Source organism: Caloenas nicobarica, chromosome 1, assembly GCF_036013445.1.
Source record: "Caloenas nicobarica isolate bCalNic1 chromosome 1, bCalNic1.hap1, whole genome shotgun sequence".
Taxonomy (NCBI): domain Eukaryota; kingdom Metazoa; phylum Chordata; class Aves; order Columbiformes; family Columbidae; genus Caloenas; species Caloenas nicobarica.
Window position 1 is genome coordinate 195,973,947 of NC_088245.1, and position 13,453 is coordinate 195,987,399.

The window sequence follows — 13,453 nt, forward strand, 5'->3', positions numbered from 1 at the left end:
ATTTTTCTTTTTTCCCACTGAGTACTTCTAGTCTGCGAAGTCTAGGCAGGGAAGGGGGTTTTACATAACTTAATTTTATGAGGTGATTCGTAGTGTAGTAGTTTAGCCCCCATCAAAGATGAGGGATTTTGTTTCTTGTTCTTTTCAGGTATATTCACCCAACTCTTATTTGTATTTTATTGCAGTTGTCTACCTTGTGGTTTTTCATCTGTCATTTGTCATGTTTGTATGGTCCTATTGGAAGACAATTTTCACATCTCCTGCATCCCCCTCTAAGGAGGTAAATATAACATTAGAAAAATGTCAATGCCTTTTTCATAAATAGCTGAAATGTTTGCAGTGATGAAACTTGTTTGCAGTGCTGCATGATTCACCTTTCCCTTCTCATTATCTAAAATAGAACAGCATGACAGTGTATCGTGAATGAAAATTATCAAATTGCTGTTAAAATAGTGTACACTTCGTGTAATGACATTTCCTTATATGCAGTGTGCTTTTAATTCATCAAAAGTTTGACAGCCATGTCCAGTGGTTTGCTATGAACTAGTTTGCTTGAAACCTGGAATTTTTAAAAGCTATAAATACAGTGACAACCTTTTTATATTTCCATTTTGGGCAGTTTTGGCCTTTGAGTAAGAAAACGTAGTAGTTCCATGTATGCTCATAACCTGGAGGACTGAACCACTTACTACTAAGTCAAGGATTAAGGTTTAGTGACAATTGAGAAATAAATATATAAAGGAGCTTTACATAATGGCAAAAGAGTGCATGATGACTCTAAGAAGTTTTCTTTTGAAAAAGATGTGTTAATTGCAATAAGCCTGAGATGGTTTACCTTGTTTTCTATTTTCTCTCATGAGTGTGTATGTAAGGATTAAACTCTGGCACCAAATTTAAAATTATTCCCTTCCTTGGTTTTATAAAGCTTTTAAATTGGCTAAACTGTTTGAGGTTTTGGTTGCTCTATGGGAGTTTAATTTTTATTTTTGGCAAGACTGACTGTCAGTGCTAATGTCAACCTTAAATCTTTTTGGAAAGGGTTAAAATCATGCTTCTAAGGAAAAGCAAACACTGTTCTGCAGTGCTTAATTATGGCTTAGAGATCTGTATCTTAGAAAGCTACAGAATATAAAGTAGAAAAAGGCTAAAGACTATTCTACTGTTTAGTTAAGCAAAAAGATTAGTCTTGAATAGTTAAACTGAAACATTAAAAGGGATTTGTCTTCAGGGTGGTTCGTTTCGACTTTATCTGGGATAGTTCCATAGGAAAATGATAAAGCAGGTTAGCTCATTGAAATGTGACTGGAACCCTGTTATTCCAGGTTTTGTAAAACTATATGAACTAGAGCTTTTCATAATGCTAATGCCTAGTAACTTTTACCGTCTGCTTGGATTTTCAATAATAGAAAACTTCTGACAGTACTTATCCTGTAGTTACAGTAGTGTCATAGCAAGCTTTTAATATCCAGTGAGTGAAAGGGATGGTTTGGGCATATGGCATGTCATTAATATTTCCTATATCAAGTGAGGGGGTAGAACAGATTTAATATAGTTTTCTTGTGCAGCTAGCTTTAAAAACAAAAGAAAGAAAAAGATTTTTAAAACCCACAACAAAACCAAACAACAAAAAAACCCACACAAAAGCCAACTGAACAAAAACCCAATGACCACTTTTTCTCTCTCTGGGCAAGTCCCTTCTGTTCCTGTGCCAGTGAGTACATTATGCTGGTTTTACTTAAAAACAAAACCTGACTTCAGAATCTCCCCATTGTATGAAGAGTGTAAATGTATATATTTTTAGTCATTCAAATTAGCCATTCTTGTAAAACAAATAGCATCCTGTGATCTTACTATTGAACTAAAAAAAGATTCTGCAGCTGCTGTTGTCTTAGTGTAATCCCTTTACATTTGTCATAGAAAGAACAATCAACATTATACAAGATCCAGAAGGAGGAAGGAAACAAAGGGACTCTTTCTGTTTTCAATAAGAACTGCTGGAACCTCATTGGAAATTCTGTTGGCTGTGTGGTAACAGCCAACTTTTGATGGCTTTGAACATATCCTGCCATTGTCCAAAGAGACTGTGGTCTCATGGCCCTATTGATTTCTGAAATTGGAACAGAAATATAGCTCTTCGGAAAAACAAAATCCTATCCAGGATTTTTGGAGTAGTATTATGATGTTACTTGGACAAATTAAAAAAGTTTTAAATCTTGGGGTTTAGTTCCCTTTCTGTGCGTTAATGGTTTGCCATAGAAATTGCCTCTAGAAGTAGTATTTCATGTTTAATGCAACCTCTGCTTGATTGCAGGTCATGGAGACAGGCATCTTGTCACCTAGGAGACTCACAAGGGCAATAGGAAGGAAGGCACATTGCACTGCTGTTTGCTGGCACGATGTTTCATATCTGTCTTAAACTTTTGGTGTGAGCATCTCCAGTTTTCATATTTGAGTAAATGTTTAGCTTAGAGACAGATATTAAAAAATGAAGTCAAATTCTTGGTGATGACTAAAATATTAAACTTTAATTTCACTCTTCACAGAGATTGATCCTAGTTTCTGATTATTTAATAGGGGATTGTGATGGGTAGGCTCAATAACTGGGATGATTCTATATGTAATAGAAGACAACTAGATTCTGTGAGATATGAGGCAGCTAATTTGCATGCTGGCTTAGGAAATAACGCAGGGAAATTGCAGCAATGTCTTCCTGCTTCCTCCTTTCTGTAAGTAGAGTCTTCATTGTTGCTTGCCAACTGACCGTAATCCAACAGAGGGGAAAGTAAAGGATGAGAGGAAAATCCATGTGAGCTAATCATATACATGTTCTTGGTAGGAAAATATGGTCATATTAAACCACACTAAGCCATTTTTTGTTCCAGTTGCACACACAGCATTTTCCACTCACTACTATGAATACTTTGTCTATGTGTGCTCATAAAAAGGGCTCTTGTAGTCTATACGGGAAGCTCCAAGTCTAAAAGTATTTGGGAACAGAAGAAAACCAAAGGAAATAGCGAGTTCAGCTCCAACTCTGCAGGGGCTTGTCAGCACACTGGGTTTTGTGGGGCTTAATGGTAGAGCTCAATAATTTCAGTGAATATCAAACTGTTTCCTGAGTGAGTAAAAAGGTATCCAGGTTCTTCTGGTAAAGCTTCAACAGAAATGCTCCTCATGCTTTACTTGGAATTGTAACTCTCTCTGAACTGATCAGGCTTTGCTGAAGTTGCTTTCAATACAGCTCGTCGATTTTTGAGACCTGTGCTGACTATTCCCAAGTAAAAATTCCAGTTAAACTCTTTCAACTTCTGTGCTGAAGCCCTGAAATCCCCCCTCTTCGCTTCTCCCCCTCCCTGGCTTGTACCTCTCTCTAAGCCAAAGAGAGGAAATGGGACAAGAGAACTTCGGTGCCCTGTACTAGCGAAGGACTGTTGCACCTTCCTTCCTCTTGTTCCCAGATCACTTAAATTTACGCTTACCAGGAATTAAAGGAAAGGTTGCACCTTCTTAAAACTCCCCTGAGGCTCTGGGTTCCTTTGTGTTGAAGGGAAAATGCCATAGATAATAGAACAGAGATAAAGATTATTTTCTTTAAAATATGCCCAGGACCATCATGGAGTTTCAAGGATCTCCTGTAATTCCTGTAGCATTCTTTTTTCTTTATGTGGGGTTTTTTGAGTTGGTGGGTAGGGGTTGTCCAAAGACATAGGATTAAGATACCTAGGGTCTTCTCCTTGGAGCTTGACTTAGGACACCAAGTAATAACTAAACTCTTCCCTTAATTTCATTTTCCCCCTCCCTCCTAGTTCTGCTTGTCAAAAGCTGACAAGGAACAGTATGAAAAAGAAGAGAGACCAGAATCCCAGCAGGAGATTTTGAGAAGAGCTGCTAAAGACTTGCCTATCTATACGACAACAGCATCGAGAGGTGAGAGATAAATATAATTCTGTGCTCCTAAAGCTGCCAATTTAATTCAGTGAAATTCATTCGATGTCACTGAATGAACAATCTATTAAGCACATATTGCAAAGGCCATGACCTTGTTGTGTTACCTGTTTGGGTTTTTTCCCCCAAGAGAAACTGGAGTCCTTTATCTGGGGATCTGCACATGTAGCCATATTTGGATTTAAAAAAAAAAAAAAAAAAAAAAAAAGTCCTCTCCTAGCAAGCAGATAGATGACAACATTTATCTCCAATTGTGGCTACAAAAAATAAAAACAGCAAAGAAATATAGCTAATACAGCTAGAAACAGAGAAAACAAAACTTTTTACTTAATTTTATAATCATTTATATCCCCTTTAAACTTATTTTTCTGAGCTGTATGAGTTTAGCAAGAGGAGAAATATCACACTCAAGACTGGAATTTAAGAACGAATAAATGTTTCATTCCCATCTGTAATTCAGTACAAAGCTAGTTACGGGCTATTTCTGTATTTGCCTTTAATACATATAGGCATTTTTATTCCAACTTATATATGAATGATCTGTGAAACTGCTGTCTTATACATATGTATATTCTTAAAAACCCCAAGCTTTTAAATGTATATATATCTGTTCCTCTTTCTTGAAACAAGGAATGCTGTAGAGTCTTCCAAAACCATGAACTTCTCAGAGTAACTATTACCAAAGTTTACTGTGACTTTCCAAACAAAGTCTAAGGACACCTGACTTTTTTGAATGCAAACCTCTCTTTCAGGGAATCCCACTCTTAAATTGCTGGAGAGGTGTGGGAGGCTCTTGCCGGCTCTCAGCAGTTCTGCGTAGCTGTAGGTGTTGGCTTTCCTCCTTTCAAACTGCCTGCACTGGTGTCTTATTCCCATTGAGAAGAGCCTGAAGGCTTGTTTAAAAATATCTGGGAAAGATGAGGAAGAGCTGATTTACCGAGCAGTCTGCTAAATCACTATTTGCTGAAGAGGACAGAGAAAGCTGACACAGAAAGCTGGCTTGCTGAAAGAATGTAGTTTCACAATGGGATGCCTGAGTACCCTGTCCAGAGGTGAAGGAAAGCAAGTGGTAGGGGATCATTGCCTGGGGATGAAGGATGGGAAGAGTAAATGGAAATGGACTCAATACAGTAGTAATAGATGAAAGTGTTTTAAATACTTTCATATGTTACATTTCTTTAAAAAATCAAAAGTACATATCACATGAGAGTAGGCACATGAAGATCTGTGAGAACGGGTGTGGCTGGGAGAGTGGGAAGCTCTTTAGGATTCTGTTCATGTTAAGGGGGAAAACCTTTGTAAAATCAAATGAGTTCTAATGACTTCACCCTTGCCACTTGAATGCAGCAATCAGATACTGTGATCGATGCCAGCTGATCAAACCTGACCGCTGCCACCACTGCTCTGCATGTGACATGTAAGTTACTGCATCTGAAATGATGGATTTTCTCTCTCCTGTCATCATCACTTTAGTGTGCTCATGTCTTCAGTGTGTCAGTCCTTGCGTAACAGCGCATTTTCTTATTTGTTACTCTCTCAGACCCTTAGTACCTGAATTTCATGAAAGAGCAAAGTTCCTCATGTTGGTGCGATATTTTTATTGCAGCCCCATTGTCCAAAGTGGCAGAATTTTTTAGGAAACCTGCTTGCAGCTTTGTAAAACAGTGCTTATATTGGAAAAAAAAAAAAAATCAGTGATTGAGGCAGTTCTGAGATACCTGCAAATGCTCATTATAAAACTCTCTTTTATTGTGTCTTGCTTCTGCAGCCTTGAAACAGATGGATGCTACTAACCTTTAAAAATTTTTTTAAAAAATCTTTATCTCAAAGATTGGCAGTGGAATTACATGTCTTAACCATTTCAAAGGTATGACTGCTATTCCCCAGCCTCATTCTGGATCATCAGAGAAGTCTGTAAGGTCACTGAAGACTGAGGCTATAACTGGGACTTCAGTAGGCTGAGCTTGAGAACCTAATACACATCTTTTGGTTGAAATCAAACTTATTAGCAAATAAAGTGAATGTCTGTTTATCTGAAATGTCTAGTATCTGTCCTGATACTAAAACTGGATGAAAATGGCATGTAGACTCTTCAAACCACCTGCTGTGCTGCTCTTTTCCTCAATTAGCTTTAGAAAACAAAGAAGCAAGCAGCAAACAAAAAAAAGTAGCAAAAGTAGCCCTGAGATAGACTTAGTTGAAGTGAATGCCAGGCTAACATAACTTATCCACACAACGTGGAAGGATCCTTTGGATTTGTTTTCTCTCAATGTGCACGTGATACTGGTGTGGCTTAATGAACTATTACATGGTGTTGCTCAGCGTGTTAATTTAAGAGACTCTCTTCAGAACTGTTCTGAATCTCACTTGGACATTTTGAATGAAAGGATGGTTGCTATAATACTGAGAATTGGCATGACTGAGAAAGACTTGGGAAAGATACAGTGGGGCAAAATACTTGAAAAATAAAAAAAACCTGTGGAAGCTAAAGTATGTGTCTTAGAAAGAAAACTTGATGGGTTTTTTTGCTTTAACTTACTGGGAATTATCTCTTTCAGATGTGTATTAAAAATGGACCACCACTGTCCATGGTAAGTTTATTTTTAAAAAAATGAATTAGGTCCTACCTGATGAATTAGATGCTGCTTCAGAAATGCAGCTTTGAAGTAAAACTTGATTTTCACAGAATTTCTTGAGACTTTAATATGTGAAAATAAATTGTGTTCCTAATGTGTGTTGCAACATAGAGCTATAGGCCCAGTAGTCCAAATCATATAGTTTCTCATTATGTAGCGAAGCCCTGGCATTAATGAGACCTATGAGAAATGGCATTTATTTCGTTTAGTTTGATATTGTTACCAGGAGAGGAGACTCCCACTATACTGTGACAATCAGTTCTCGATTCTAGATGATACGTAAGACCCACTCAGCCAGTTACTCTTCTGCAGTTTGTATTCACTGGTAGTTGGTAAAAATATCTGCTGTCACTATAAAAATACTGTTATCAGTATTTGACTTGAAGGTGATTTTGTAACCAAAGCAATATCCACTGAAACTGATGGAGAGGCTCCTATTACCTTCCACGATGACTGCACTTAGTCCATAGTGTGTGAGACACTTCCTATGCAGCCTTTACGTATCATACGCTTTGCCAGCTTATGTCCTGTCTGGCAGAACTTTGTGGGGGCCCTGATCATTTGGCCTGAGGAAAGAGGCTTTGTTCAAAATGGTAGCTTAAAATGCTTCTGAAGCGCTAGTGCCAGACTGTTTCGGACATACCACTGACATCATACACGTTATGCTCTGCAAAAGCTGAGTATATTGGTTTTTATTTTATTTTTTGTATAGCATAGTAACCTCTTTCTTTTTCCCCTCCTTCTAGGGTGAATAATTGTGTGGGATTTTCTAACTACAAATTCTTCCTCCTGTTTTTAATGTATTCCTTACTGTACTGTCTGTTTGTTGCTGCTACAGTGTTGCAGTACTTCATAAAGTTTTGGACAGTAAGTTCTAAGGCTTTGTTGTTGTTGTTCATTTGTTTAATCCTGCATGTGGTAATGGAGGCTGCATCAGCATGTTGTCACTCACCATTTACTCTGTTCCATAGTTCATTACCATTAACAGCATCAGTCGAAGTGACTGAAGCAGGAGAACCTTCCGAATATTAACTAATTAAATGTATTACCCTGCCCAGGATGAGTAATTGGGGGAAGAAGTTCCAATGAGGATACTGTGCAATTTCTCTATTCCATCAAAATCGGGTGGCACAGCTCAGGTTTTTTTGAGACTATTGAATATGGATAATGTAGATATAGAAAGAACTGGCTCTATCAAACAATTACATATATATATACTTGTGTGTTTATGTATATGGATAGATATCTAGATATAAACACACATGTATATATAAATATACTGACAAATGTGAAATACAAATAACAGTTTTGCATCTTCCTAGACTTGTCTGTGGATAGTCTGCTACCAGATAAGGCAAATTAATTTCTTGGGAACTGATCAAGCTCTGTTTTGGAGTCCTTACATAGGCATGTCTGAACTTCATATTAGTGGCTTTTATCGATCTGATATGGGTAGAATGCTAAGATATGTACAGTGTTAATGATGTATGTTTTCCTTGCAACTGTTACCAGTTATCAAATAGATTTAATAACATTTATGTGAAGGGCAGCTATCCTTCTATGTCAGTGTTACATTCGTCCTATCAAGTTTTTTTTGAGTTGCAATCCGAGCTGAGCAGAGTGTCTTCTGGAGTCAGTCCCCTTTATCGCCAAAACCTTGTACTGTGCCTTCCTGTCTCGAGGCAGAAGAGCAGCGTCAGGATTCCCTTAATCAGTTGCCATTAACTAGCATGGGAAAAATCACTGTGAGTGGAAGGCTGTCCATCACATCTTTTATAAGTAAATAACAGCACATATTTTTTAGATGCTAGATGCTGTCAGAGTAACTGGGAAAAACAGTCGTTATCCATAGCTGTAGAAATAATCTTTACTGGAGCAAAAAGATGTTGCTGTATCAGGATAGGAGAAGCTTGATCATGAATTCAGAATAGCTGTACTTTGAGACAGTTGGCATTAGACAGGTAAGCTAAATGGTGCAAAAAGTATGTTTGTTTGTGTTCATCTAAGCCTATGGGTCTGATCTGCCAAAATACTGTGTTTCTCTTAGTCTGTCACTTCTGTATAGCAGCCTGTGACTGGAGAACAAGGAACTATGTGGGAATTGAGCTATCAGTATTGCGTGAGATGAAAGGCATAAATATGTTTATCAGTCATAGCTGTGGCTTGACAGATATTTTAAATGAAACGGTCTGATTCTGCTGTTCAGTCTTGCTTGACTGTAAATAGTTAAATTTTTAATTGTGAATGTGCTGCTCCCAGACATCTGCCTGGCTGCTTTCCAGTGCTTGATATGCAATTTCTAGTGAAACTGTAGATGCGCTCTTACATATTTACCAGTCAGTGCTTGAGCAAAAAAATGAATTTGCTTTGTCACCTCACTTTGTAAGTGTTAGTGCAACAGAAGTCCACAGGACATCTGACCGCAGTGAATGTTTAATACCAGCATTTGCCTCAAGGCTCTTCCAAAGCCCATTGGACAAAATATTGAAGCGGATGCTTGAGCAGAGGAAATAAGAGGGTTTTTTTATTATTATTTAGTAGTTTAAAATGCTTCCTGCAAGGATGGGCTACTCCTGAAATGTGACAATAAACAACATAGTTGTGTGCTTGCATTTGTTGCTTTAATTTCCGGTTACTTCCAAGTGAAGTGGTGGTGCCGTGATCATATCATTAAAGTAGGTCATCATTACAGTAGGTCTCTGACTCACTTTACTAAGTCACACATTCCACAAAGCTAATACTCCTCTGATTTTATGATAGCCTGATTAAAGTAGACTTCCAGGTGGCAGCACCATAATCATAGAATACCAGGTCAGAAGGTACCTCAAGGATCATCTGGTCCAACCTTTCTTGTCAAAAGCACGATCTAGACAAGATGGCCCAGCACCCTGTCCAGCTGAATCTTAAAAGTGTCCAGTGTTGGGGAATCTTCCACTTCCCTGGGGAGATTATTCCAATGGCTCATAGTTCTTACCATGAAAAGTTTCCTGCTGTGTCCAGTCAGAATCTCCCCAGGAGTAACTTGTACCCATTACCCCTTTTCTTTCCCATGTGACTCCTTGTGAAAAGGGAGTAGGCTTGCAAAATTTAGTGTTATGTAGGCTTGTAACATTTAGTATGTCTCTAGTATGTAAGCTTTTAGGCAAGTGCTGTTGGCTGCAGAACAGAGTACTGGAAGCTTCTCTGTACATCTGTATCCAGAGCAGAGTGCTGCTGACAGACGCTGTCTGTAGGCTGCTTCAGTACGTTGCTAACACTCAGCTTTGTCTGCAACAGCATCAGACAGATTACTGTTCTGACATTTTCTGCTGAGGCTCTCAAGGTGTTTTTTCCCCTCAAAGCTTGACTATCAGAAATGTTATAGTATACCTTCAGAAGGTAGCATTTCTTTTTTGCTTCCTCATAGATGTTTTTCAGGGATGTGTGCAACAAACTGCTGTATATGTCCATCGTTTGGGTGGAAGATGAACTGCCTCTTGGGGAGTGTAGCTGTGGTCGCTTCAGAACTTGTAGTGATGAGGTGGTGAAGTTCACTGTGTGAACTGCACAAATTTTAGCAATCCATTGTTGTGCACTGTTGGTAGTACTTGCAAGGAGACATGACACACATGCAGATACTTGAAAGCATTGTGAGACAGGCACATCTACCTAACTCTTCTATTGAAAAAAGTCTTTGTGTTTCCCACTTGCACATGCAAGACGTTTACGTAGCATCTTTTATGCCCTGTGCAGAAGTGCTGAAGAAGGATCTTGATACTGTTCATACAGTGGTGCCACACCAGCTGTAAACGTTTACCACAGGCTTACACACTGATGCAGATGTTAAAATCTCTTTTGGAGATCAAGGGAATGTCAATTACTCTCTTTTGTTATATTCATAACTACTTTTCATATACTCATGAAATTTTTATTTCTACCCAGGAAATTGCTAAAGTTGAGCAGATAAAACCTCCATTTAACCAAATGTATTTGACACAAGCACCAACACTGGCTGAACGCCCAGTTCTTGATGCCTTGTTTACACAGTGCATGGTAGTACTCCCTCCCCCTTGAAACCTGTATATTTTCCAGCTGTTTTCAGTGTCTTTCATTGTCCTCCAAATTATTTTGGCAATCCTAAGTATAGCTAATTTAAGGATGTGATATGTGTTCTGGGCAGATGGCACACGTTTCTGCAAAACTTTGGTTGTATTAACGAAAACAGCAATTCCAGCTTCTCAGGTAGAACTCATTATATAAGGATATATACCAGATCTTCTGAGGTTTTTTTCTAGATTTAAGCTAGACCTAGCTAATAAAAAGTTAGTAACGAGTCACGCTCTAACAACAGTTTTTTGTTGTGGGTTTTGTTTGGGGTTTTTTGTGACCTGATAAATGGTCAAATGCCTTTATGCTTGGGAAGGAGTTGGTAGAAGACACTTTAGTATAGTGGCTGGCTTTAGTCTATTACGTGTGCTAAGTAGCCTGAATTTTATTGTGCGAGTCGCTTCCCTCTGTAAGCTCTGCAGCTCTCTCACCTGCAAGCCTCTGCTTCTGTGCTGCTACTGAGCATAATGATTTTAAATAACTAATGTCTGAAGTTTCATTCTGTTTTCACATGCTGCGGCGTGTAGACTGCTGCTAGAACACAACTGTGAATAGGCTTGTTATGTGCACTCAAAGCCTGCATGCTTCTCTCCAGGAAGGAATTGGCCTTTTTTGAAAGATGCTTCAGTTCTGCAACTGTCATTCAAGAACTTAAAACCAGTGGCTGAAATTAGGTAGTCAGAAGAGGTAAATGCACCCTGGGAATAATGCAGACATTGTGCATAATTGCATTTGTGCATAATTCAAAAAATCCTTATCCAGGTTGTACAGCTACTGTTTTAGGAAGATGCAACTGAAATAAATTTATATTTTCTGGCCCAGAGAAAACACAAAGACTAAGCTGCTACTGCTCTTTTGAGATTCAAAATCAACTGACCTGAGAATTCTTTATAGAAAACTATTTTGTTAAATATGCAATTCCAAAAGAGGCGTAGAAATAGAAGTTTAAAAAATTAATTAGGAAACTGGGGAGCACTGCAGTGTGCTCTGAGGTAAAGTCGTCATAGCTTTAACATGAAGCTTAGGAATAAGCAGTGATTGGAGTGTGTATTTTGCTTTGATTTCAAGGGATCACAAAACACAACACATCCCTATAGCAGGGAAGAGAGGGACTGTTGCACAAATCGTCTAAGCAAAACTGCATCAAAATAAAAGGTGGTAAATAAGGAAACTCAACTTAGATGGCAGCTCAGGGAGCTGGACTGTGCTATCATTTGATTACTCCAGCATTTTTGAAAATGCTCTATCTGTCCAACTCCTGGGTAGAAGCTTGGGCTCTCCTTAGGCTTTTTGCACAGATTAATGTAACTTAAAAGCCATATGTCTTGCCTACAACAGATGTGTTAAGTGCTAGCGTTTTAGCTAAGACCACTAATAGCATTCTTTAGGTATAGGGTTGGGAATTTAAAAGCTAATTTGCACTAAGCTTTCATGTTTCTTGCCTTATTTTCTTAAGTATTGGTTCAGATGTTTTGCTAAAGATAGACCCCCACAAACAAATCTCCATATCGAAGGATATCTGGAAGAAGAACAACCGTACTGACATGTTGTAGGTTCTCTTTTTAAACAAAATTGTGTAAAGAATGGCAATTTTTTTAAATGGTTTTGACTGAAACTATGTCTAATGGTAATAGATACATTTTGAAGTCACAAAGATTTTGCAATTTATGAACCATTGCTTTCTACCTCAGGAGTACTCTAAGTTTTTCAGGCCTTTACGAATGGTTTAATCATAGAGAATATTCAAATCTTTCTTGTGATGCAGACAACTAGCAAGGAATGCACCTGGTGTAGTCATGCTGTTCACGCTGAAGAACCACTTGAAAGTGATCCAGCCATGATCTAAACAGCAACGCTTCTATGCTTCGGTAGAAAATTCCATGCCTTGGCAGTCAGTAGGGTGCTCTTGTGCACCCTCGCCTCTGTTCTCTTGGAGAACGGGGGCTCAGGCTGCTGGTGGGGATTGGAACTCGGCCTGTCCGAGGGCACATGTGCACACCAACCATTTCTTAACAAAGCCTGTGCTGTTTTCAAACACTTCCTCTTAACATAATACTAGTGTTTAATAAATTGTCTTTGTTTGCGCAAAGCTTTGCCGCAGGAAAGCTGCAGAGAATTGTCCAAAGGTAAAATCCAATATTGCTGTAATTACTTAAGTACTGTTCCTTCTATAATTTTTTCTAATCCAGTCGTTCATGGTAGTTATTTGCACCATCATGGAAGGAAGGAGACTTGTAATATGTTTCCTGTAAATATAGACAGTGTATGGAGATATAGATATACCTATGTGCCCTTGATCTTAAATGAAATGTGTTTTAAAAAAAAAATCAGCCTTAGATAAGTGGGTATAGTGAATGAGCTGATGGAAAAAGTAATGGCAACAATGCTAACTAAACAGCTAAATAAAAATAGGCTCTCTGCTTTCATAGTGCTATTAAAGGTCAACTTAAAAATACTGTGATTTTGAGGATATAGAACTAGAATAGTATTGTTACAAATCCCATTGGCTTCCTGAAACTGCAAGCCTAAAAATAGTTGGGGTTGGGGGTGGAATCAACTATCTGATATGGGTGGGAGGGTGTTTTTTCTTTATGGTGGTTGTACTGAAATTGTTGTGTTTCATGTAGATCTTCTGGTGAATCACTTCTGCCTGGTCAGACATGGCAAGTTTGGTTTGCTAGGTACATACTCATTGTTGCGTAAACCTTAGAGATCATAAAAAACTGAAGATCTGTCCCAGGTCTTGTCTAAGAGTTGTTCAGTCTTGGAAGCACAGTATGGCAGCC

The 13,453-nt window shown here is 38.4% G+C and overlaps 1 protein-coding gene across 2 annotated transcripts in view; it reads left to right on the plus strand.

Moving 5' to 3' along the window:
• ZDHHC20 (zinc finger DHHC-type palmitoyltransferase 20) overlaps positions 1-13,453 on the plus strand; it is a 45,994-nt gene that overhangs the window by 24,402 nt on the left and 8,139 nt on the right. For both annotated transcript variants that reach the window (XM_065640674.1, XM_065640684.1), the window contains 5 exons: positions 186-280; positions 3,807-3,927; positions 5,293-5,362; positions 6,504-6,536; positions 7,328-7,448. In XM_065640674.1, the coding sequence (XP_065496746.1) occupies positions 186-280; positions 3,807-3,927; positions 5,293-5,362; positions 6,504-6,536; positions 7,328-7,448 (440 nt within the window). The remainder of the gene's footprint in view (positions 1-185; positions 281-3,806; positions 3,928-5,292; positions 5,363-6,503; positions 6,537-7,327; positions 7,449-13,453) is intronic.